This window comes from Canis aureus, chromosome 21, assembly GCF_053574225.1.
Source record: "Canis aureus isolate CA01 chromosome 21, VMU_Caureus_v.1.0, whole genome shotgun sequence".
Classification (NCBI taxonomy): domain Eukaryota; kingdom Metazoa; phylum Chordata; class Mammalia; order Carnivora; family Canidae; genus Canis; species Canis aureus.
The window spans coordinates 38,931,462-38,958,933 of NC_135631.1; the positions used below are offsets into that span (position 1 = coordinate 38,931,462).

Consider the following 27,472-nt stretch of genomic DNA (forward strand, 5'->3'; position numbering starts at 1 on the left):
ACTCTCTAGAAATTCACGTAAGCTTGATTTAAAGTAACATTTGTTTTGGAGGTACTCTTTTCAAAAGTTTATCAATTATTTGTTTGATGAACACTATTAAATGCAGTTTGACTTCAGACTCATGTCTCTGTGGGCATGAAGTCTACCACTGTAATATAAATAAACTTATTAAGAATGATTTACTTTGTCCTTTTCACTAAATTTTTTGAAATTCATTCCTGGGCTTTTTTATCTAAGGTTTTTCTATTTTTCCCTTTGCGTAAAGCAACCAGAAGGTATATTGTTGTTTTGAATTTAATTTTTCCCTACAGTTTAGACACTTCTCTGCTTTTGCTGGTCTGGTTGTTGGTGAGTGTGCTTTTGCTATTTTTCTTCCTCAGCTATTTACCTATTCCTTTTTTTTCTTTTTTAATAATTATGACAGAACTGAAAATGTAAGTAATGGTTAAGGTAAAGCACACTACTCCAAAAAATAGACCAAATATCTAGTGGCTCACATACAGCTATAGTTTATTTCTCTCTGGTGTCCAAGTGTGGCGGTGGCTCTTCTATTTAGTGATTCTAGGTTCTTTCCATCTTCTGGCTTTGCTATCTCTTATAGTCTTACTGTAATTTGCACTTGTCTGGTGGAAGGGACAGAGTACAAAGAAGGCATACCAACTCTTCTTAAAAGCACCAGTCTTGAAATTGCCAGAGCATTTCCACTTAACATTCTGTTGGCAAGAACTTAGCAACCCCTTAAAATAATAGAAGCTGGAAAATGTCATCTCTTCATGGGCCCAGCTATGTTGCTATTACTTTGGGGGGAAAGATGATTTTTGTAGACCTATGGTAGTTTTGTCAATAGTTGCCAGGTGTGAAATCAAATCTTTCTCTCCTTCCCCAACCCCCACAGCCCCTCACTGGTCCACACCCTTTTTTTTTTTTTTTTTTGACAGAGGAGGCTAACAGTGACTGTTAAGTATATGAGTTTGAGATATTTTCTTTCTTTTTTTTGAGCTTGAGATATTTTCACCTACAGTTCCATTTTCTGGGGTGTGTTATGTTAGAAAGTTTAATAATCAGTGGGCTGTTACCCGAAGTATGAATATATCCTTCTTCAGAAGACTGGCCATCAACGTGGGTTTTGAAATCATACGGAGCTTGATTCTGTTTGTTTATATTTTGTTGTTTTCTATCACCTGATAAAGTTAACCTTTCTGATTCTTGAATTTCTTCCTCTAAAAAATGGGGAAAATATAGCACCTATTTCTGAGTTGTTGTCAAGATTAAATAAGTCATGTAAAGTAGTGAATACCATATTTGGTACAAAGAAAATGTCAAGTAATGTTAACTATTACTGTTATTAATAATGATGAACAATAATTGTTACCTTCCTTATCATTTATGTTTAGTTAGCCAGTCACAGTGATTTTATATTCCCAAGCCCTTTTTCAGTGAAGCTACTGGAATACCCATGTATCTTCTTTTTCTCTAATGAGTACAGATGACTTATTTAATCCCTTTAATGGCAATTGACATTCTTCCCTGGTTGATGTTATTATTCCAAACAGTGTGTTTCTATTTTATTCTTGGTTCCTTTTGCTGGTTTATTATTTAAAAAGAAATGTATAAACTGTTGGAAATTTTTTTATTAGTCTAAATCAAATTTATTCTTTTTCTCTGTATTTTTTGTCTTTCAGAGTAAAAAATTACATGTTCAAACAAAAGGAGGCAAAGTGATCTGTCTGGGAACAGTTTATGGAAATATAGATATTCATGCATCAGATAAAAGTGTAAGATTGAAACCTTTTTTATTTAGCAATTATTTTGTATCTAGTTGGCTCACACAGCTTGTAGGTAGATTCTATAAAACTTGTAGCATAACTTTCTTTTTTAATGCATTTTCATTCATTAGTAAATTCAGATTTGAAATTGAAGTGATTAAGTATTACACAACTTAAGTTTTAGTTTATGATTTAATACTTTTGATAGTTATTTAGTTCTTTATTTGGAATTGATAACATCTTTAAGTACTAAATGTTTATTTAATTCAAGTTCAGAAGGAGTGTTTATGATCATGGATTAAAACTGGTCATTAAGTAATACTGCCATGATTAAGATTAAAATTTTTTTATGTACTAGATTTATTTGAGCATTTTCCCAAGACTTGTTTACTCTTCCTTTAGACAGTTGAAGGTTGAATTTCAAAACTCAACTTTCTTAGTATTTGCCACAAGATGGCACCATTAGATAGCATTAGTGTTCTCCAAAAACTTATCCGTAGGGATTTGGGTTGTTATGAGATAGTTTGTATTTTTTTAACTTTTGTCACTTTCTGTGATTTAGCATAATTTTAAGAATATAGGTATAATTTTGAAGTATAAATTGTCACAGTTTTTTCAACATTATGGATAATGTTGTAAATCTTTGAGAAACGGGCTGGCTCCCTTACAGGAAGCCTGTGTCTGCCTATGTCTGCCTATGTCTGCCTATGTTTCTGCCTCTCTCTCTCTGTATCTCTCATGAACAAATAAATAAAATCTTAAAAAAATATATATCTGAGAATGATCTAGTTCACCTTTTATTTTACACAGTTTTCAAGAATCTTTCGTTATAAATTTAAATTCTCTACCCAGCTTTATTCGCAGGTAATTGGTGAGGATGAATTATAAGTATATCTTGTTGGTACGTTATTTTTGGCGTAATTAAAGTAGATTATAACAGTAACTGTTTCTACTATTGTCACTTTTATTTTCTATCACCTTTGTCTTAGAACCTGTAGGAGACTGTTAAAGCCCAAACATTGAAGTTTATCCCTTATCTTAAGATAGAAAAGTATTGAAAGATACTGCCTGTCCCACTTGGCAGCTCTTTTAAGATGGCATTTAATTTCATCCCTTGGATTGCTGTGGTCTTAGAAGTACAAAAGGGAAATTTTGTAGAACTTTGTAGCTCCTTCAAACCCTGTCCTTTAAATGTTAATTGAAATGAACTAAGTTACCAGAATATTACATATTGACATTCAAATAAAAGTATCAAAGGAAAATTTAAATCATTTCTTAATTATTTGCTATTTTGAACATTTTAGCCACTGTGTCCACTCATTAGCTATTTATTTGTTCCAACTTCTGTGGTTTATTGAACATTCATTTATTCTTTTGTTTTTAAAAAAAGATTTTATTTATTCATGAGAGACACAGAAAGAGAGGCAGAAACACAGGCAGAGAGAGGAGAAGCAGGCTCCATGCAAGGAGCCTGACGCGGAACTCGATCCCGGGAATTCGGGATCAGGCCCTAAGCCGAAGGCAGATGCTCAACTGCTGAGCCACCCAAGGATCCCTATTCCTACTTTGTATTGCACTATTTTATTTCTTGCCTGATTGAGTTTTGTGTTTTATTAAAAAATTAGTCTAGATAATTCTTTTTATTTATATTATAAAGTGTTAATATTTAAAATTTCTAAGTTTGTAGGGTTTTATATAAAATGCTTATGATACATGTTAACTCTTAATATACAACTGTCTCAGTGGTATCCTATTCGATATTTGAGAGATAGCATAGTGAATTGGTTAAGAGCACAGAATTGAGAACCAGACTGAGTTCAAACCCGGGCTCAGCCACTTAAACTTTTTAACTTCATACAAATTACTTAACCTCTATGTGTCTTAGTTTTCTGGAAAATGGAATAAGAGTAATGGACTTAACTCAGAGGGTTATGAGGATTAAGTCACTTAATACAGATTAAGTACTTAAAACAATGTCTGGCACATAGTTAACCTAACATGGTGTTTACTATAATGATGATGATGAAGGTAAATGAAACACAAGAAGGATAACCTGATGAGTCCTAGATATACCAGTTAACTTTACTGAGACCTGTTCCATTAGTCATAAAATAGAGATATTATTTGTTTTTCCTACTCAACAAGATTGTGAGAATCAAAACTCTTTTTTTTATATATATTTTTTATTTATTTATGATAGTCATACAGAGAGAGAGAGAGGCAGAGACACAGGCAGAGGGAGAAGCAGGCTCCATGCACCAGGAGCCCGATGTGGGATTCGATCCCGGGTCTCCAGGATCGCGCCCTGGGCCAAGGGCAGGCGCCAAACTGCTGCGCCACCCAGGGATCCCAGATTGTGAGAATCAAATGAGTACTGTAAACATTTAACAGCATTTTTAATATGTCATTTTAAACAGAGTGGCTGTTTTTAAATATTATCATTAATTTTAGTATCCTAAGTTTAGTACAGAGAAGATAGAAATTCATTTCTTCTAATGGTTGGATGAATTGGTGACGTAGTTGTCAGTTGACCTCTCTTAGTTTGGGCTACAAAGTCACAGTGCTTCCTTAAAGTTTGATTTTGATTTTCATTATATATAATGTTAATTTATAACAACTAAACTTATGAAAAATTTTTCTTATGTAGAAAAGAAAATTAATTTATAGCAATATCTCTGTCAAGAAGGTATTAATTTTTGGATGTACTTTTTTTTTTTTGGATGTACTTTTGTATCTTTCTTTAATTAGCTACTTCTGTTAATAAGCAAGCTATACAGCTTAATCCAAAGAGTCTATTTATGACTTTTTGTTCCATTAGCATTAATAACTATATGCAAGAGCTTCAACATTTTGCTATAAACTATGGTGTCCTAGCTTTAATTATTGTAGTTAGTATCTGATATAGTGCATTATATGTGGTCCTCAGGGAATTTTGAATTTCATTTCTTTGAAATTAATTTTATGTAATGATTGGTTAAAATAACTGTATTATTGTAGTGGGGAAGGTGTTGTATTTTCACTTGCTTTCTTTTGCTTTGGTGCGACAGGAGGGTATTTTTCTATAAGGAAAAATATTTAGTGTTTTTTTTAAATAAATTTTTATTTATTTATGATAGTCACATAGAGAGAGAGAGAGAGAGGCAGAGACACAGGCAGAGGGAGAAGCAGGCTCCATGTACCAGGAGCCCGACGTGGGATTCGATCCCGGGTCTTCAGGATCGGGCCCTGGGCCAAAGGCAGGCGCCAAACCACTGCACCACCCAGGGATCCCCAATATTTAGTGTTTAATGAACAAAATAAATCCTTGACCGTTTCCAGATACTCCCAAGAAGTCTCTTAAAGGCTTTATTTGGTTGTAGGGAGACTAATCAAAAGTGCTCCTTTGCCAATTTAATTAAGTTTCAAATATTTCAATATTTATCTTTTTTTTAATCCCCTAAACCAGTCTGATTATCTATAAAAAGCTAGAGTTGTCTGCTTAATGGAAATACTTGGTGAGTTTGAAACCATGCATAAAGCAACTTTCATGAAAAAACTTTGTAAGGTAAAGGACAATTTTTTTCAGGAATTTGTGCTCGCTTCAGCAGCACATATACTAAAATTTTTTTCAGGAATTTTACATCTGTACTATAACACTGAGGAATACAAAACATTTGTATTCTCACAAATCTGAATGAATGTAGGGTAAAGTATCTTTTTTTGACTGAGTTATTGAAACTAGATTTAAAATAAAAATTCCTATGAATCCATAATCAGTTTAAAAGAAACTATAGATAAGCAATTAGGTATATATTATGTACTTAATAAAAGTTAAAGAAGAAAGTTATGTACTTCAAATCCAGAGGACAAATCATTCTAGTTTCCTTCCCAGTGGAACCTCTGAGTGCTTTCCTTTTTCTTTTTTGTACTTCCAAATTTTAATATTCTTGAAACTCAGTTCTTATTGAATTGATGATTTCATTATATGTATGTTAATTTATAACAACTAAACTTATGAAAAATTTTTCTTATGTAGAAAAGAAAATTATAGCAATATCTCTGTCAAGAAGGTATTTATTTTTGGATATACTTTTGTATCTTTCTTTAATTAGCTACTTCTGTTAATAAGCAAGCTATACAGCTTAATCCAAAGAGTCTATTTATGACTTTTTGTTCCATTAGCATTAATAATGTTCTTATTACATAGTATTTTGAATTTCTAACATTTTTTGAAGCATATATTAGGAACGAATGACACTGGTGTTGTGTTGATGATGTATTGAAAAACAAGGGCAGCCCAGGTGGCTCAGTGGTTTAGGGCTGCTTTCAGCCCAGGGCATGATCCTGGAAACCAGGGATCGAGTCCCGCATCAGGCTTCTCTCTTTCTGTGTTCTCATGAATGAGTAAATAAAATCTTTAAAATAAAAAGAAAAAGGAAAACAATGATCTTTCTTTAAATACCTTAGTGTAATACTGGAATTTATCCTGGGCAAAACTGTAGCATGCCTTCCTGGTGACTCGATTTTTATGTCAACAATTTTATATTAACATTCACTTGATGCTTATAAAACATATTTAAAATTTGATAGAGATTATTTGGAGTCCTTAACTAGATATCTTCGTTTTACATTGTGCTCAACATTGGAAACAAATTCATGCTAAATTTTGTTAGGAAAGCTTAGGGATAAATACAAAATTCTTTCCATTTTTTAAAAATAGAAATAGAAATCTATTTTGTTATTAGATTTTAAATGGAAAATTGTAGAAATAATAGTGTATTCACTACATTAATAGATGATAGGAGAAAATCATGATAGTCCAATAAAATCAAAGATTACTAAAAATTAACCCATTTATAATTTCAACAGCAACAACAAAAAAAACAAATTTCAAATAGAAGGGACATGATACAAAGGATCTAAACAAGCATCTTACTCAATGAGGTTGCTATATTGTAAGATTTCCCTATGAGAACAGGAGTATGATTAGGTTGCTTACTAACTCATTGCTTTTGTTCATTATTGAATTGGAGGCCTGAGCCAGATAGGCAGGGCAGAGCAGGGAAAAATAGTATTAATATAAGGATAGGAAAGGAAGTAATGAAACTATCACTTGTAGGCAATATGGTTATGTATGTAGAAAAACTTCCTTAAATTCAGGGAAATGATTAGGATTAGTAAGTGAGTTTCATGAAGTTGTTGGATTTAAGACCAAATACAAAAGCCAATTAAAGTAAAATGAAGTTTAAAAAAAGATTTCTTTTATAATAGCATTTAGAAAATATCAAATAGAAAAAAAAAAAAAAAAGAAAATATCAAATAGAAATAAACTTAAGGGGATCCCTGGGTGGCACAGCGGTTTGGCCCAGGCAATCCTGGAGACCCGGGATCGAACCCCACGTCGGGCTCCCGGTGCATGGAGCTTGCTTCTCCCTCTGCCTATGTCTCTGCCTCTCTCTCTCTCTCTCTGTCTCTGTGACTATCATAAATAAATAAAAAAATTTAAAAAAAAAAGAAACTTAACAGCTGAAGAACTTTATATAGAATATAAAACATTATTAAGAGAAATTAAAGAAGCTCTAAATAAAAAAGGAATTTAATGAGTCTATTCCATATACCATAGAGAATATACTGTTGCTCACAATATTGTAATTAAAGCCAGGGAATCAAAATCAGTAAAGTGATTATGTACTGGGTAGTAACTTTTTATGTAGTTGTCCACTAACTCTGTAGGTACAATTTTGGCTTTTTACCAGTCTTTGTTTTATAACGAAATAATTTTGAGTTTTTCCTCTTAATAGACTGTGACCATAGATAAACTGCAAGGAAGTACTGTTAATATATCTACTGAAGATGGTTTGCTGGAAGCCAAATATCTTTATACAGAATCATCATTTCTGTCTTCTACTGCTGGAGATATTACATTAGGAAGTGTTCATGGTAAGATGAAAGAGGCCTAATATATCTCAGACTCCACATAACAAATTTTAAGAGGTGACTCTTGTTTCTCTGTAGACAAAGAATCTGCCACTAGGAACTGGCCGTAGCTAATGGCCTACTAATCTTTTTTTTTTTTTTTTAAGACTTTATTTATTTATTCATAGACACAGAGAGAGAGGCAGAGACACAGGCAGAGGGAGAAGCAGGCTCCACACAGGGAGCCCAATGTGGGACTCGATCCCAGGTCTCCAGGATCACACCCTGGACTGCAGGCGGCGCCAAACCACTGCACCACCAGGGCTACCCACTAATCATCTTTTTAAAATAATTAATTAATGGCCTAATAATCATCTTTTTAAATAATTAATGGCCTACTAATCATCTTTTTAAAAAAAAACATAAAATGACTTATAAGCTATTCAATTTTATTTTGGCAAGAAAATAAATACTATTCTGTTATATTTGAAAGTAATAGTAATTGTGATTTTTATTGCATTTCCTTATTTATTTTTTGCTTAGCTATGCCTTGAATAGTTCTGGTAATTTGTAACTCTTCATATTTTAAAAATGACTTTTATGTAGCATTGCATTTTTGTTAATGACAGTGAAAAGACTGTACATAATATTTTGAGTACCTTTTAGTAGAAAAGCAATACCCAGAGCAATACTCCAGGATCACACCCTGAGCCGAAGGCGGAAGTTCAACCACTAAGCCCCCCAGCCGTCCCTAAATCCATTAATGTTTAATTTCTTTTGCTTTAAGTTAGATATTTATTGAACTTGGGGGGCACCTGGGTGGCTCAGTGGTTGAGTGTCTGCCTTTGCCTCAGGACATGATCCTGGGGTCCTGGGATTGAGTCCCACATCAGGCTCCCCACAGGGAGGCTGCTTCTCCCTCTGTCTGTGTCTCTGCCTCTCTGTGTCTCTCATGAATATATAAATGAAATCTTAAAAAAAAAAAGTTTGTTATAGTTTGCTATTAATAACTTAATAGTATTAATAACATACATGATAGTAAACAGATGCACCTTTTTGAGGCAATCATCAAAAAAACTCTAGGCTCTTATATTGATTATTTAAAGTGCTGAAATGGAAACAATTGCTAGGGATAAAAGAGTTTGTTCCTTATCCTTTGTTAACGCCTTTTGTATTTACTGACCTTTAATCTGAAGTCTGATACCTTTTCTTGGGTGGTTTAAATTTGGGTCAGACCTAGATCCTCTTTGGGCTGTACTCTCAAGTTGGATTTCTTGAAAGCAGACTCTGAAATGGAAATTAGAGTGCAGCACATTTATTAGGGAGGCGTCTTGGGACCAAAGCCATGCAGAGGAAGGAAGCCCAATTTCCACTAGAGAAGTTGGACTGTGATGCATCCTCAGTACCCCAGGGGAGAGCTCTGAAGCTAGGATTGTCCTCAGAATTGTCTCAAGTTGAGGTGAGGAAAGCTAGATCTTTATATACCCATCATTAGATAGATGCAAAATGTTGTAGGAAGAAGTATGATCTTGGGCCAAGACGGCTCTTTTCAGCTAAGGCAATTCCATAAGAGGGCTGACAGCTGAGGGCTGTCTGCCAGCAGCACTCCAATCAGCTAGGAAAGTAAGCCCTCAGGTATGGAGGAGTTCTGGATGATGAATTACAGCATTCACTGCAGTTATATTTATTGATTCATTTAACACAATATTGAATACCTACTATGTGGTATTTTCAGATACCAAGGATACCTAGTTGGGCAAGAGATGACCCCTATCCTTTAAGAACTTGCAGTCTTTATTATTTGTAATACTAGTACAGCAATGAGAAGTAAGAGAAGGGAAAATTTGATACAGTCACCACTGTTGAAAAGCTTCCATGTTATTTAACCCTGCTTTCCCCATCTGATCCTTGGCCCACACTCCACTTTGGCTTTTCAGTGGTGGTAAATTTGTGAGAGAGATAAAAGGAACCCTTCTCATTTCTTCATCACACCAGTGCCTGCCACTTTTTAACCACCCTTTAGATAAGCCTATTTCTTCCCTCTACCATGCCAATCTTATCTCCATCCTTGTCCTAAGGGTGTCCTAATGGCATCCTTATCATTATATGGACATGCTACTGGAGTTTGGAGCGTGGAGGTGGGATGGGTACATAAAAATAAGCAATGTTCAAAAAAAAAAAAAAAAAAAAAAAAGCAATGTTCTAGCCCTAGTAGGTGAGAAGATCAGAGTCATGGCTAGTGAGAAGACCCTGTGTTTTAGATATGGGGATTTTAGTAGGGAGAGATATCTTCCAAGGATCATCCCAAATTGGAACTCTGAATATATATTGCAGTGAATTCTTTGTTCTAAATGGGGATGGTCATATAACTAATAAATTATATTTTGGCTATATTTAAACAAGCTGGCTTGTTTATGGGAAAATGTGTTGCTACCTCTAAACCTGACTTACAGAAAAAGATTTAGGAAATATATACATTCTAAGACCTGCCTGTCCAGGATTTATTTAGTTTGGCTTCCTTTCTTTCCTTAAGCAAAACTTAAGCTTATTTTTTTTTCCCCAAGTAGATTTAAAAAAATTTTTTTCAAATAGATTTTTTAAAACTCAGCATACAGATGTTATAAAAAGCCCTTTTTTTTTTTAACCACAGGTATGATGACAATATCTGTCTTTTTTGATAGATTTACCTAGTATATGAGTTTGGAGATTTTGATGTCAGTGGGTAGGTGGATGGCTTGAAAGCAAACATGTATTGAGGGCTTAGGTGGGCCAGGCCCTTTGACTTAATGGACAATTGGCTGTTTACCAATTGAAGAAAACAAAACTTAGAAATGTCTGATTGTTTGTTGTCAATTACAAGTTAATGTAAGAGCAAGGATATGATCCAGGTTTCTTGACCTTCTAGATGTTTTTAAACAATGTTCAAACAAATCTGTGTAATAGCCATGGTGAATCCAAATACCATCATTGCTTTGAGGGCTTCCTGGCATGCTCTAGAGATGTTTTCTGTAGGCAGACAGTGCTACAACACAGATGGACTGCTTCAGCTATGTTCTATATTGTAAACTCCAGTTTCAATAACATTTGTTATGCCTTACAACATCTGGCAGAAAAGTTGATGTTCTTCTGTACAGTGTTCAGGTTCAGCTTGGCTCCATGGAGATGGAGATATTTAGGCATTCAGTTCATTCCATAAAAGTGCTGCTGCTATCTTCAATGTATGGTTTCTAAGGGTTCTATGAAAGGAAGAGTGAGCATGAAATTTATCTTGTCTGTATTTTCTATTTGTTCATATACCCTGATGACAAACCAATACCCAACGTGCTTAGAGTACTGATGCCCAGTAAAAGGGATAATGAAAGCAGTAATATATCTTTTCTAACTGCTAAATTGACTCCTTTGTGTAGAGAAGAAAAAAATCTATCCTAAATGTGTTTCCAAATGGAATTTTTAAATATAGTCAACCATATTTTTTCTAGGTAAAAAAATGAGTAAGTTACTTGACTAGTAATATTTACTATTTGTAAGGTTGGTTGACTCATATCTATTACGTACGTGTACCTTCTACTATAAAAGAAACTGGTTTATTTATTGATCCAACAAATATTCCCTGCTGTTCTGGACTGACAATCTAGTAGAGAATAGGTAGTTGGATAGTTTGTGTTTAGGTATAAAATTTTGTGACAGTTTACTCTTTTGATTTCCTTCTAAATTATCAAAAATTATAGAGTCTATGTGAATTATATTTTATTATTTTCTATTTGAATATTATTTTACAAGAATTCTATTAATGTATATGTAAGATATACATATAATTATATATATTCTACTAAATATGTTTTTAAAATATAAATATATGTAGTCTCCTGACTCTTTAGAAAGAAACAAAAGCTACCTTGAAATGGTTTACTGGGGGGCAGCCCAGGTGGCTCAGCGGTTTAGCGCTGCCTTCAGCCCAGGGCCTGATCCTGGAAACCCAGGATCAAGTCCCACGTCAGGCTCCCTGCATGGAACCTGCTTCTCCCTCTGCCTGTGTCTCTGCCTCTCTCTGTCTCTCTGTGTCTCTCATGAATAAATAAATAAAAATCTTAGAAAGAAAGAAAGAAAGAAAGAAAGAAAGAAAGAAAGAAAGAAAGAAAGAAAGAAAGAAAGAAAGAAAGAAAGAAAAGAAAAGAAAGAAAGAAAGAAAAGAGAAGAGAAGAGAAGAGGAAAGGAAAGAAAAAGAAAGAGGAGAGAGAAATGGTTTACTGGGATTGGTTTTCATTTATAACATAATTTGAACAATTAATCAGTTTTTAATATGTAAGCATACTCATGACAGTTGTTTTAGCATTTTATATTTAACTTGTTACTATTTGGAGTAAGTGATTAATAAAAGTGTACTTTAAATATTTAGATTCCCCATGTAACTTAGCCTGCTTCTCTCTCCTCCTGTGTCTCTGCCTCTCTCTCTCTCTCTCTTTTATTTTAGGTTCTTTGGGATATACATTGATAAATAAATTGCTGTGTATTAGTTCTCTCATTTTCTTGAATTTTTCTCATTTAACTACTTTGAATTTTAGAAACTCACAGAAATAAAAGCTCCATTAGCTATACAAGTACAGTTGACAACTTTGATATCAGAACTTCATAAATAAATGTCCCAATTTGCTTTAAGAAATGACATGTAGTCACTGGTAAAATTGTCAAACATCTGCATTGTGAATTTAGGAAGTCAAAAATAATATAAAATTTCAAAAGAAAAGCTTTTATTGGGATAAATAGAACTTTTCATGAAGTTCATGAAAATGCTTTGTTTAAATTCTAGGATTTATTGTTAAGTCTGTTGTAAAGTTTCAGTCTGATTATCATTTGGACATATGTTAATGTTGACTCTGGACACTTAAAACTTTTTTATATGAATACTAGGAAGGAATTACTGCTTGCTTTGTGGTACGGAGAGCATAAATTTTTTTTCAGGATTTAGATATGTGATATATGCAATATTTGGGCTCAGTTCCAAGTCCAAGATGGACTTGGCTCTCTCTGTAAAGGTGATGCTGCCATCTTTATTGTGTGGCTTCTAAGCTTCCACCCAACGAAGAGAGATCAGAGATTCATGGGAAAAATTTCAAAAACAAGCTGATTCTGCCATATATTTTTATCCAGAATATCTTATTTTTATTTATTTTTATTTTATTAAGATTTATTTATTTGAGAGAGTGCCTGCATGCACACAGGGTGGGGAGGAGGGGGGGAGAGGGAGAGGGAGAAGGAGAGGGAAAGAGTCTCAAGCAGACTTCACACTGAGCATGGAGCCTGAGCCAGGGCCAGTCTCACAACCCCAAGATCACCACCTTCACCAAAACTGAAAGTTGGGCACCCAACTGACTGCACCAGCCAGGTGTCCCTAGCCAAAATGTTTTAAATGACTTTATCAAATTGGAAGAGGCTAAGATTGAGAGTTAGCGGTATTTTAAGGCAGGAAAAAAGCACACAAATATTAGTGGGCAGTGGTAGTCTCTTTCATGTTTTATATTTATAACTGATCTTTCTCAAACTTCTATGAATTCCTCCTTTTTCCACACCTTGGGGTATTCTCCAGGATTTCATCCTGTTTTATGGTTCTTTTGCTTCTTTCTTTTTCTTGGGCATCTTATATGCTTTGAGTCTTAACCACTCACTCCTATATTCTGATAATTCAAATCTATATCTCTAGCTCTGACTGCTGACTTATACATCCATCTCCTTGAAAGACATAGCTAATTGGATCTTTACAAGCATCTCAATCTCAACATTTATAACTTCTTTTATCCTACTTTTCCCCACTTCCCCAAACCTCATCCATATGTTCCTCCTCCTCTGTTTACATTTGCAGTTCTGATATTACCATGTACCAAACTCCCCAAGCTAGAAATCTTGAACTTATCCTAGATTCTTCTCTCATCTCCCACTCATCTAATTAATCACCAGGTTTAGGTAGGTTTTATCACCTAAATATTTCTTCAATCTGTCCCATCTTTTTCTTTCTAATTTCTACTATTCTCTTTAAGATTCTTGTCACCTCAGACAGCCTAGGTGGCTCAGCGGTTTAGTGCCGCCTTCAGCCCAGGGCGTGATCCTGGAGACCCGGAATTGAGTCCCACATTGGGCTCCCTGCATGGAGCCTGCTTCTCCCTCTGCCTGTGTCTCTGCCTCTCTCTCTGTTTCTCATGAATAAATAAATAAAATATATTTTTTTAAAAAGATTCTTGTCCCCTCTTGTTTCAACTCTAGCAACAACTTTCTTCCAGTCTTTGCTTTCTTCACATCCTTCCTCCTGACTATAGCCTATGGTTGTTTATTAGAAATGCACATTGAACATGGCATTCTCTTATTCAAACTTTTGCAGTTGCCTGAATGACCTGCCTAATTTTCCATTTCCCTTTGAACCCTATACTTTACCCTCCAGAATTACATAATCTCTTACTTTCCCATATATATTCTTACCTGTTTTATACTTTCAAGTCCTTGATCAGAGCCTTTGACTATACTGATCATTCTGTTGATAGTTTTCTTAAAGTGCTTTTCCCATCTTTCTTTACTTCATTGACTTTTATTAGTGTTCAGGTAAAGCATCATCTCCTCATCTTTGGCCTTCCATTGACCCATATATTTTTGCCTAATTGTAAGTTCCTCAAGAGCAAGGATAATGTTCTTCTGTGTATTCTAGCATTTAGAACTATGGCTTACAAATAGCAAGTGCCTCCCATCCTGCTACCTGTCCCCTCACCCCAATACAAAAAGAATTTAACCTTAAAGGATATTTGATTGCTCTGTTTGGATTATTAGAGTATATGTTTTTTAAAACCATAATCAAAAAAAAAAAAAACCTTAATCACATTTCTTTTAGTGAAGAAAAATAAACTCATGTTCATCTCTAATTGATAGCTTATCTTTTCTTCCCGCCCTACTAGAATGAAGAATTACTAGCTAAGAAAAGCAATATGTTTTCTCAAACACTGGGATTTGTGGAGAAGTTGCATAACTTGAGAGTAAGCATACATGGTTATTACAGACCTTATGGCATCCGCTTTATTGAAAAGAAGGCTTTTACAAAGATCTCCTCCTCTCAAATAGTGATTTGTTTATTGGAGACCAAATAGGTAGAACCAAAATACAGGAAACTGTGCTAGTATTGGTTGAGTTGTGTCCTTTTAAATAATCTGCCTTATTCCACAAAGCATTTGAGGTAAGAGGTCCATTTTGCATATTATAATGACTTTGGAATATTTCTGTTTGGGGTAGAGTTTTGTAAATATTTTGATATGAGTTGAAAATATATTTTTTGTTTACTGCTTTAAAAGTTCTTTAGCAGTGACAAAAATATTTTGAAATATTCTTTATATTTATAAATATTTCTTATTTTCATAGTTTTTCTTGTTCCACTATGCTTTTACAGTATAGAATTCTTAACATTCAAGAGAGATGTAATCTGAGACTCTAGGTGCCCCTATAATATGAACTAGTCTTCATTCTTTTTTTTTTTTTTAACATTTTATTTATTTATTCATGAGTGACACAGAGAAGAGAGGCAGAGACACAGGCAGAGGGAGAAGCAGGCTCCGGGGATCCCTGGGTGGCTCAGCGGTTTAGCGCCTGCCTTTGGCCCAGGGCATGATCCTGGAGTCCCAGGATCGAGTACCATGTCGGGCTCCCTGCATGGAGCCTGCTTCTCTCTCCTCCTGTGTCTCTGCCTCTCTCTCTCTCTCTCTTAAATAAATAAATAAATAAATAAATAAATAAATCTATCTATCTATCTATCTATCTTTAAAAAAAAAAAAAGAAGTAGAAGAAGCAGGCTCCATGCAGGGAGCCTGATGTGGGACTCGATCCTGGACTCTAGGATCATGCCCTGAACCGAAGGCAGACACTTTAACCGCTGAGCCACCCAGGGTTTCCAACTTCATTCTTTAATAGATCTAAAACTTCTATCTTATGGATGTAAGAACCGTAACTTTGAGATCACTTTATTTTCATGATGAGCAGTAATGCTTAGCTTTTGAGAAACATGTTTTCCTTAAAAAAAAAAATAGGAAATATCTATAGAATTCATTGAGACTAGTATAAGATAATAAAGCTTTTTTGCCTTGCTGAGTGGGCAACTGGGCCCACTAGCTAAATGACTATAAAACTGTCATAGTTCTTTTTTTTTTTAAGATTTTTTAATTTACTTATTCATAAGAGACACAAAGAGAGAGGCAGCGACATAGGCAGAGAAGCAGGGTCCCTTGGGCAAGCCTCATTTGGGGGACTCAATACCAGGACCCTGGGATCACAACCCAGCCAAAAAAGGCAGATGCTCAACCACTGAGCCACCCACATGTCCCTGTCATAGTTCTTTACTAATAGTTAAAATCACAAAAATCAGTGTTCTACTTCATTTTATTTTTGAAGTGTTCAGGAGGTGGAAACAATAAAGAGATTTCTGAATAGAAGTTTTCACTGTTTCACACTAGATTAATCTCCCTAAAGCATGGTTTTCTTATTTGTATCCATCTTGAAATTCTTCACTGACTCTTTGAATTTAGGATAAAGTCCATAGACTAGTACCCCACAGTTCTACAGATTGCTCTTCATTTGTTTTTCCAAACTAAATCTGAACATTTAAAAAATCATTCAAATCAATTTTAAAAATCATTTAAAAAATGATAATGTTTTCTGTGCACTGGGTACTGTACAAAGCTTTTTGGATATAATGATAAATAAGAAAGACATGATCCCCATCCCTATAGACATGCCTAATTGCTTCAGCTTAACTGATTTGCATAATTTAAATATAGCATATTTAGTTCTGCCTTTTTACCTTTGTTTATGTAATTCTTTTTTCCAGAAAATCCTTCCCCTTCAACATATTCAAATTTTATTCATGCTTCAAATCTCAGCTCTGGTGATATCTGTACTATGTCTTCTCCTTGTCCACGTCAGGTCATTTTAGTCTCTTTTTTCTGAATGGCCATAGCACCTAATACTTATTGTTCACTTTTGACTTTCACTTATAATTATTTATAAATACCAATTTTTAATTTTTTATGTATGTATCTCCCCAGATACCCTATAAGGCTTTGGATGGCCAGGCTGTCTCTGGCTCCTCCCCTAAATGATTCATGTCCCTCCCACATGCAAAATATACTCCCTTCCAAGTTTCCTAAAAGTCTCATCCCATTAGGTACCACATCAGAATACAGAATCTCTTCATCAAAATCAGATCAAGGTGTAGATGAGGCTCCTCAAGTATAGTTGCTTAAGTACAACTCCTCAAGAACAGTTTCTCGAAATCTGAAGACCTGTGAACTAAAGAGACAAGCTATCTAGCCTCAGATCCCCCCATGCACACTGCCTATACACTGATGGGACAGGTATAGGATAATTGCTATAGAGGTTCCTGTTCAAAAGTGGGAAAATGAGAGGCACGAAGCAGTCACTGGTCCATAGTGATTTTGAAATTTGGGTGGGCAGACATTGGAGTTTCCTTAATTATATCAGAAGACCTGAGAATAATTTCTTAGGGTTTCAGGCTTTGTCCTCTTGGTTTTTGTTCCTCCCTTTGAGTCATCCTTACTTTTTCATGAAATAAAGCATGTGTTTGCATCTAAGTGGTTTTCTTAGTCAGCTTCCTGACAATAGAATTTTGGAGGTCCAGTGGTCTCTTTTTACTTTGTACTGTTCAGTGTTCTTTTTAGTTCAGTTTAGCAGTGTGTTTGCTGTTGTTATTCTCTCAAAAATTTTGTCAGCCTTCTGTGAATCATGTTGGGGTTTATTCCATAAGATAAAAGCCACATCTAAGAATCTCTGTGGAGATATTGAGGTAAAATGTACTCAAGCTTTCTAGAGTGTCTGTTGTTTGATTGAGAGGCTCTGTGAAATATACCTTTAATCTTTTTAAAGGGCTTTTAGTATAATTAGTACTGTGACGTACCACTCTTGACCTTTCTGGGGTCTTAAGAAGAGATTTTGCAGTCACCCCTCAGCTTCATTTTAGGCCATGTACTGCCCTGGATTCAAACTTTGTTTGGAAGCTATTCCTAACTTTAACATCTTTTGCCATCTTGAGAGGCTGAGAATTTTCAAAACTATTTGTGTCCTGGTTTAGTTTGTTTGTTTGATTCGCAGCCCTTTCTTTAGATTAGTTTATCTCTCTTCTCTTGCATTTTACAGTAAGTGGTGCAAAAAACAAAACAAAACAAAAAACCTACACATAACACAACACTTTAACCTTGCTTGGAAATTTTAGTTAAATCATTCACTTCGTTAAATTACATTTCTTAGTTTCCACACTACTGAAGATAATGGTGGTGTTAGGTTTCTGCAACTACTAAACAGGAATTTGCGTTTCTCCAACTTCCAAAAACATTTTCCTCACTTCCTCCTGAACCTTTGTATAAAGAATACTCAAAGTCCAACTTTCTACTAACTGTCTGTTCAAGGCAATTTAAGCTTTCTTTAACACATCCCTCAAAATCTTTCCAACCTCTACCCATTGCCAAGTTCCAAAACTACTCCTACATTTTTAGGTATTTATTATGGCAGCACCCCATGTTCAGTTTTCAACATCTATACTAGTTACTTCTAACAAGTTATCTCTAAACTTAGCAGCTGAAAGCAACAAACATTTATTGTCTTAACAGTTTGGTTAGGTTAGGAATCTTGGTGTGGCTTAACTGGATCCTGTCAGCTGAGGCCATGGGGTACATTTGAATGTTCCACAAAGGGAGAGTCTGCTTCCTAGCCCACTCATGTGGTCGTTGGCAGGATTCAGGTCAGATCCTGTTGGACAGAGGCCTTTTTTAGTTCCTTCCTAGTGGGCTTCTTTTATGGGGCAGTTGACAGCATGACTAGCTGGCTTCCCTCAGAGCAGAAGAGGGCTGGCAAGACAGAAACTATTATCTTTTTGTAACCTAATCTTGGAAGCAACATCCTATCACTTTTGCCTTATGTTCTGTGTTAAAAGCAAATTATTAGGTACAGCCTATACTTGAGGGGAGGAGATTATACAAGGGTATGAATACCAGGAGGCAGGGATCATTGAAAGCCATCTTAGAAGCAGTAGGATCTTTGGCCACTAATTGCATATGATGGTGAATCTGCATTTACTGGGTTTGAAAATTGGAAGAGAGTGTCTAGAACACACCAATGAAATAATATTTACATAACACATTTAAAAGAATCTTTACAGGGATCCCTGGGTGGCGCAGCGGTTTAGCACCTGCCTTTGGCCCAGGGCGCGATCCTGGAGACCCGGGATCGAATCCCATGTCGGGCTCCCGGTGCATGGAGCCTGCTTCTCCCTCTGCCTGTGTCTCTGCCTCTCTCTCTCTCTCTCTCTCTCTCTCTGTGACTATCATAAATAAATAAAAATTTAAAAAAAAAAAAGAAAACTGGGATTTCATATCCATTTTAAAAAATAAATAAAAGAATCTTTACAACCCTGTAACTTACTGAGACTTGAAAATAATTTTAGGAGCTTAATTTCTTTATACAAACCAAGTTTTATGCCTACACAAATGTACCCCTTGTTTATATCTTCACTTGAAGTATGATGGAGTAAAAGACTTTTTAGAGAGATTTTTGTAATCAAAGTACATCTGACTATAGGACAAATGATCAAGTGCTTTGTTGGCTTTTTCTCAGTTACTGATATATGACCGTATTTACAGGATGTAAGAAATTAAGTAAATGAGGTCACTTGCCCTGGATATTTCTGAGATAAAAGTTATTCCTGTACCTTTTTAAGGTAGTTCTGGTATTATGGTAGAAAGCCATGTTGCTTGCATTTTCAGTGCAGTGAACTTAGGTGGTATGACTCTAGGAGTAATTCTACAAACAGACACACATATGAAGAAAAATCATACTAATTTTGGTATTAGAAGAAAGAGGCTGAGAAGAATGATTGCAATATCCTATACTTGTCCTGGAAAATGTATTTTCATCAAAAGACAGGAACCTCTGAAACCTTTTTCTTTGTTAGTCATACTGCCGTGTGTTCATTATTCCTGCCCCAAACTCTGTAACTCTTGGCACAGAAATGACTTTAACAGGCACGGCAGAGTGGCCTGAAAAATAACAGTAATAACTTTTTTCCATGGATTATTTTAGTATTAGTTGGTTCACAACTTGAGTGATCTGATAAATATAGTGATGTTTATGCTGAAAATACATAGTGAGTACATTTAAGTAACTTTTTCATTTACGCGTTACAGAAATATCCTTACATTTCTTTCATGTTTCCCAGAAAGTATGGTGGTTCCTTTTGTAGTTATGCTAGAGAAGCTTAAGGTAGAATAGAGGAAGAGTTTGTATAGATGACTAAAGCTAGTTATTTCAGAGTTGCAGCTAAATCTCTTAGTAGATTTGTAATAGAAAATTTGTCAACAATAATAACAATGTTATTAAATAATATGGATAGCCAACCGTGTTTTATTTTTTAAAAGATTTTATTTATTTGTTCATGAGAGACAAAGAGAGGCAGAGACATAGGCAGAGGGAGAAGCAGGCTCCTCACAGGGAGCCCAGTGGGGGCTCGATCCTGGAACCCCAGGATCACACCCTGAGCCAAAGACAACGTTCAACCACTGAGCCACCCAGGCGTCCCCCAACCATGTTAGAATACTATACAACAGTTCCTTTCTAGATTATCCCTAATATATAAAATTGTCTTTCTTTTTCCTTTACAGGTGATATAACGTTACAAAGCAAGATGGGAAATATCGTAGTAGGTATGTGCTAAGCTGCTGGTTGGTAAATTTTGCATCCTTTTAAGAATAGCTATCTTTGTGATATTTTATTAGGGTAAATAAAATCTGAAATTTAGCTGACGAATCTGATAGAATCCTGATAATGGAAGTCAAATATAGGCAGACCCATTGTATGAATACATAAAATTATTTCTGGAAATTCATTGACTCCTCATCCTATAAATAATGTATAATTATAGATTTGGTATCAGTAAGAATAAAGTTAGAATTCTGACTTCACCACTTTGTATAAATGGGCTAATTACCTTCTCTGTGCTTCAATTTCCACATCTAAAAAAATAGAAATAATACTAAGTACCTATCATTTAGGGTTATTATAAGAAGTGAGATCATGTATTTAAAGTACTTCACGATTTATGACGTATGGTAAAAATTGAATAAATAATAGTCATTTTTATTATTGTTCTAATCCTAAGTCAGAGCTAATAGTGGCTAATGGTACCTTAGACCTCATCACTACATGTGATTCTGCATCTGTGGGAGAAAAAGTTCAGATTTCAGAGAGTTTAGATAGTTTTTCTCCTCCCAAATAGCACCAAGTGGGCAAAGGCACACTGAACCCTAAGAGTAGTGGTGGTTTTTTGGCCTTAAAGGATTGGGGGTGGGGATGGGAAACCAGAACCTTTGTGGGGAAGCTGTGGCTTATTGTCGTTATGAACACCCAAGCATCCTGGCTTTGTCCTTTTTGACATTTTACATTTTTCCTTTCTTTGTACTGATTGAAATAGTAAACATGTTCAATAGTTCTTTTCACTATCACTCCTGAAGTTTCTGGCTAAAAGTACATACCTTTTTAAAAATTTTTAAGAGGGCAGCCTCGGTGGCTCAGCGGTTTAGCGCCGCCTTCAGCCCGGGGTGTGATCCTGGAGACCCGGGATCGAGTCCCACATCGGGCTCCCTGAATGGAGCCTGCTTCTCCCTCTGCCTGTGTCTCTGCCTCTCTCTTTCTCTGTCATTCATAAATAAATAAATAAATAAATAAATAAATAAATAAATAAATAAATAAATAAATAAAAAAAATTTTAGGGGATAGTATCTTTTATGTTCAGTGAGTGATTAAGTAGAAAATAAAGGCTTCTTAAGTGGTAGTTATAAATCCTTTTACCTAGGACTCCTGGGTGGCTCAGCGGTTAAGCATCTACCTTTGGCTCAGCGTGTGATCCTGTGGTCCTGGGATCGAATCCTGCATCAGGCTCCCTGCATGGAGCCTGCTTCTCCCTCTACCTATGTCCCTGCTTCTCTGCCTGTGTCTCTCATGAATAAATAAATAAAATCTTTTAAAAGAAAATTATTTTTTAAAAAAATCATTTAACTAAGACATGACAGAAGGATTTACCTGTTTCCAGTAATCAAGATTTTCTGTTGACTGCTCAGGCCATTTCGTCAGAGCACACATCTTGAGATGGTAAGGGAAATTTCTAGTGTGAACAAAAAGGTACACTGGTGAGAAGCTAAGCTAGCTGAGGAGAGAAAATGCTAGACAGAGTGGAGTTTGTAGCAATAAGGCAAGAGGGGAAAAAGAGAATATTGCAAATTGGGAGGCACAGAATTTCAATACCAACTAGAAGGCCCTTTAAGCAGATATGAATTTGACGAATCTTATGATTATAATATGATAATGCTAGTGTTATTCTTGGATGGAAATATGGGAACAAAACGGAAAACCATTCTCTCTAAAATTGGAAATGGTTATTTATTTATACTGGCAAAGAATAGTAATAGCAGGGATGAAATGAACAGTAATGTACGTGTTTGAAGATGGTTTCAAACTCTGTATAAATGATTAACATTATAAATTCTTTTTAATTTTCCATATGAACTTTTCCCCACTATTAAGTACCAGAGGGATTTTCAAACAAAATGTTTTATTTTTCTTAGATTAATCTCTGTCTACTCAAAGAAAATGACCTAAGTCCAATGTTAAGAAATATATTATAGGGGGGACGCCTGGGTGGCTCAGCGGTTGAGCATCTGCCTTTGGCTCAGGTCGTGATTCTGGGGTCCTGGGATCGAGTCCCACATCGGGCTCCCTGCAGGGAGCCTGCTTCTCCCTCTACCTATGTCTCTGCCTCTCTCTGTGTCTCTCATGAATAAATAAATAAAATATGTTTGTTTTTTTTTTTAATATATTGTAGGGGCGCCTCGGTGGCTCAGTCAGTTGAGTGTTGGACTCTTTGTTTTGGCTCCACTGGTGATCTTGGTATCATGGGATAGAACCATGTGTTGGGCTCCATGGTTGGCAGGGAATTTGCTTGGAGAGTCTGCTTTCTGGCCCTCCCTCTGCCCTGCCACCAGCGCATACTTGCTCGTACATGCATGCTTGCTCACTTGCTCTCAAATGAATAAAAAAATCTTCTAGATTCTAGAAGTAGTTAATGACCCTTTATATTTTCTTTAGCAAAATTTAAATCGAGTCCGTGGTTTTAGATTCTTAAAAATCCACAAATATGTGAAAGTAAATAAAGGCTGAATTCTTTATTTGGTAAATGTGGTTGATAAATTTAGGGTTTTATTTTGGAAGAATCTTTTAAAATAAGAGAAAATGTATACATTTGTTAAATTATATTTTGATCTGTTGTAGTGTGGAGAAGCATGAACTGTAGAAGTAGATTTGATTGTGAATTTTGGTCCTACCACCTATTTGCTGTGTGAGTTTGATCAAATTAATAAGTATTTCTGAATTTGCATTTTTACACATAAAATGGATATCACTTAATATAGTGCAACATTGTTAAGATATTAAATAGCATAGTACCCACTAATAGCCTACTGTTGACCAGAAGCCTTAACCAATAACACAAACTGTTAGTTAACACATATTTTGTATGCCATATGTATTACATATTATATTATTATAATAAGTAAGCAAGAGAAAAGAAATGTTAAGAAAATCATAAGAGAAAATACATTCACAGTACTGTACTGTATATTTATCCCAAAAATTCACTTATGAATTTTCACTTTTTCAATTTTTTCAAATTCATAAGTGAATTCAAATTTTTTCAAATTCCTAACAGTTCAAACCTGTGTTGTTCAAGGATCACCGATATAAGGTACAGCCCAACAAATAGTAGTTATTCAATAAACTATCCTTCTCTTTCCTCTTGGAGTTTATTATCTATAATATAAAACATGTAAGCCTCTATGTTTTAGCCCTAATTATGAAAGAAATGTTTATTTCATAAATTCCTTTCTTTCAGTATCTATATCAAGACTTTGGAAGAAAAATATAAATTATGTCTATATTTACTGCCTCAACATTGTGCTAATATTTGAAGACAATCTTGTGTATGGCAGTAACTAGTCAACATCTATTTGTTGAATGCCTGCTCTGTATCAGGAACTCTTTTAGGTACTAGGAAATATTATGGTCAGCAAGACATAGTCTCCATGCTCACGTTTGGCCTGAGTAGAAAGACAATAAGCATGTAAATAACCAAAGATAACTTCAAATTGTGCAATGAATAAATAAGAGGGTAATGGAATAGAGAATGAGGAAAGAAAGCTATTGCGTTTAGCAATCAGGAAGAGTCTGAAGAAGGGACATTTGAACTAAAGCCAGAATGGGAAAGAGGCTCATAAAATTCTGGATACAGAGCTCCCCAGATAGAGGAAAAGCTGGTGCAAGCCCTGAAAATTGAATGAACCTACCATTTTCAAGGTATAGAAGGAGATCTTGTGGAGAGTCATGGGAGATGAGGGAAGTGAGGGCTAAATCCAGATAGAGCCTTATAGACATTGTAAGAATACGGATTTAATTCCAACTACAACAGGTGTTAGCAGGGGAGTAATATATGATTTATATTTTGAAAAAGCAACCAAGAGCTGTTGTTTTGTAATGTACCAGAGGGTATAGAAGTTGAAGCAGGCAATTAGAAAGCTTAATTTGTTTATCTATACTGTTGATGGATACCTGGGCTGTGTCTAGTTTTTGGCAATTGTAAAAAAGGTTGCTATGAACATTTTTAGACAAGTCATTTTATGGAGGGATATATGGATTACATATATATAAATATATGTGTACATATGTGTATATATATATATACACACACATTTTTATGTATGTATTTTTCTCCTCTTGGGTAAATACCTAGGAATAGAATAGCTGATTTGAGTTTGCATAATAAACTACCAGATAAACTACCCCCCAAGTTCCATTTCACACTTCCTCCTACAGTGTATGAGTTGTTCCGCATCCTCACCAGTATTTTTATTGTCAGTCTTTTAATTTCACCCGTTCCAGTGTGTGTACAGTGGTTTCCCTATATTAATTTACATTTCCCTGATGACTAATGATGTTTAGTACTTTCTTGTGTACTTATTGGTTATTAGTATATCTTTTTTTTTTTTTTCAGATTTTATTTATGTATTTGAGAGAAAGAGAGCATGAGCAGGGAGGGGCAGAGTGATAAACAGACTCCCTTCTGAGCAGGGAGCCAGACATAGGATTTGATCCTGGGACTCTGGGATCATGACTCCACTGAAGACAGACCCCTAACCAACCGAGCCACCCAGGCGCCTCTCTTTCTTTATGAAGTTTTGTGTTTTGTTTGTTTGTTTAAAGATTCTATTTATTTATTCATTAGAGATACAAAGAGAAAGGCAGAGACATAGCAGAGGAAGAAGCAGATCCCTTACAAGGAGCCTGATGTGGGACTTGATCCTGGACCCCAGAAGCATGCCCTGAGCTGAAAGATGCTCAACCACTGAGCCAACAAGGCGTCCCTCTTTTTGAATATTTTGTTCAGATATTTTGCCCATTTAATTTTCAACTGGATTATTTATCTTTTTATTATTGAATTGGAGGAGTTGTTCATATGTTCTGGGAACAACCCTCCGTCAGATCCTTGTTTTTCCATATTTCCTCTCAGTCTGTGACTTGCCTATGCATTTTCTTAAGTGTGTTTTGATGAGAAGATTTCCATTTTGATAAAGTCTAATTTACTGATTATTTTCATGGTTATTGTTTCCTGTGTCCTGAGAAATCTGTATCTGCTTTCTTTTTTTTTTTTTTTTTTTTTTTTTTTCTGCTTTCAATCATAAAGCTGTTCTCTTATGTTTTTCTCTAGCATCTTTAATAGTTTCTGCTTTTGCCTTCAATCTATCTCTAATTTTTGTGTTGAGTGTGCAATAAGAATCAAGATTTGTTTTTTCCCATATGAATGTTTTAGTTATTATATCACCACTTGTTGAAAAATCTTTCATTCTCCAATGTATTACTTCATCATCTTTATCTAGAATCGTGACTGTATAGGTAATAGATACTTTATTATTATATTAATAATTTGTTTTATCTGGTTTTACATTTGGTGATTTTTTTCAAGAGATTTGTCTATTTTGTCAAATTGTCAAATTTGTTCACATATTTATGCAAAGTATTCCCTTATACTCCTTTTTATGCCTATAGGATGTGTAGTGATATTTCTTTCCTCTTCATCCCTGATATTGATAGTTATATTCTCTTTTTCTGGATTAGTGAGACTTGACTTTATAATTTTGTTAATCTTTTCAAAGAACCAACTTTTCATGTTGTTAGTATCTCTATTGTTTGTTTTCTAATGTATTGATTGATTTCTGCTGTTTATTTTGTTCTTTCATTTACTTTGAGTTTCCTTGCTCCTCTTAGTCTAGCTTCTTCAGGTAAAACATTAGGTCATTGATTTCAGACTTTTTATTTTAGACTTTCTTTTTTAATATTAGCATTTAAATTATAAGTATTAAAAAGCAATATATTCCTCACATTTTGAAATTAAGTTTTTATTTTAACTGTATTCAAATGCCAGTTGGTTAACATAGAGTGTAATATTAGTTTCAGGTATACAATATAATGATTCAATACTTCCATATATTACCCAGTGCTCATCACAAGTGCACTCTTTAATCCCCATTGCTTATTTCATCCATCTTCCCACCCACCTCCACTCTGGTAACCCATCAGTTTGTTCTCTATAATGAAGAGTCTGTTTCTTGGTTTGTCTCTTTTTTTTTTTTCCTTTACATAGATCCATGTATGGATCCAGCATAGATCCATCCTTGTTGCAAATGGCAAGATTTATTTTATTAGTTTTAGGTGTGGAATATAGTGATTCAGTAATTCTGTACATTACTAAGTACCCATCATGGCAAGTGTACTTCTAATCCCCTTCACCTATTTCATCCATCCCCCCACCTCTCCCCTCTGGTAACCATCAGTTTGTTCTGTATAGTTAAGAGTCTCTTTCTACTTGTCTCTTTTTGTCTTTGTTGATTTGTTTCTTAAATTCCACATATGAGTGAAATCATATGGTATTTGTTTTTTTCTCACTGATTTTTTTTACTAGCATAATACTCTCTCGCTCCAACCATATTATTGTAAATGGTAAGATTTCATTCTTTTTTCTGAGTAATATTCCACTGTATACCACATCTTTTTTATCCATTCATCTATCGATGGACATTTGGGTTGCTTCCATAATTCAGTTAGTGTAAATAATGCTGCACTAAACACAGGGGTGTTTTTATCCCTTAGAATTAGTGTTTTCATATTCCTTAGGTAAATACCTACAAGTGTGATTACTAGGTCATATGGTAGCTCTTTTTAATTTTTAATTTTGCCTTCTTTTGAAGGATATTATCACTGGGTATATAATTCTGAGTTGACTGATTTTTTTAAAGTATAAAAAAATATAAACCAGGGTAAAAGATAAGTAACAAACTAGAAGGATACCTGATATATATCCATATAGACATATAATCATGGGAGGGGGGTGTATGACAAATGAGAATAAAAGGAACACTCAGTGACAACATGGATGAACATGAACAAGCAGTTCACAGAGAAATAGTCAATATACATATATAATACTGTTCCATCTAAACCATAAACCATAAATCAAAACCATCTAAACATAGGCAGCCATGACTTAAAATACTAATAAAATCAATTGGTGATAAAGTTACAGTGAAACATGGATTCCTATCAATATTTGTTCAGGTGTGAATTAATTAACCATTTTGTAGGTCAATTTGGAAATGTATATCAAAATTGGAAGTGTCTAC

The 27,472-nt window shown here is 34.9% G+C and overlaps 1 protein-coding gene across 2 annotated transcripts in view; it reads left to right on the forward strand.

Annotated features, from left to right (window-relative positions):
• FAM185A (family with sequence similarity 185 member A) overlaps positions 1–27,472 on the forward strand; it is a 58,465-nt gene that overhangs the window by 9,158 nt on the left and 21,835 nt on the right. The window contains exons 3-5 of one of the 2 annotated variants that reach the window (XM_077863943.1): positions 1,683–1,775; positions 7,547–7,685; positions 20,354–20,395. In XM_077863943.1, coding sequence (XP_077720069.1) covers positions 1,683–1,775; positions 7,547–7,685; positions 20,354–20,395 — 274 coding nt within the window. The remainder of the gene's footprint in view (positions 1–1,682; positions 1,776–7,546; positions 7,686–20,353; positions 20,396–27,472) is intronic. The other variant, XM_077863944.1, reaches the window with a different exon arrangement.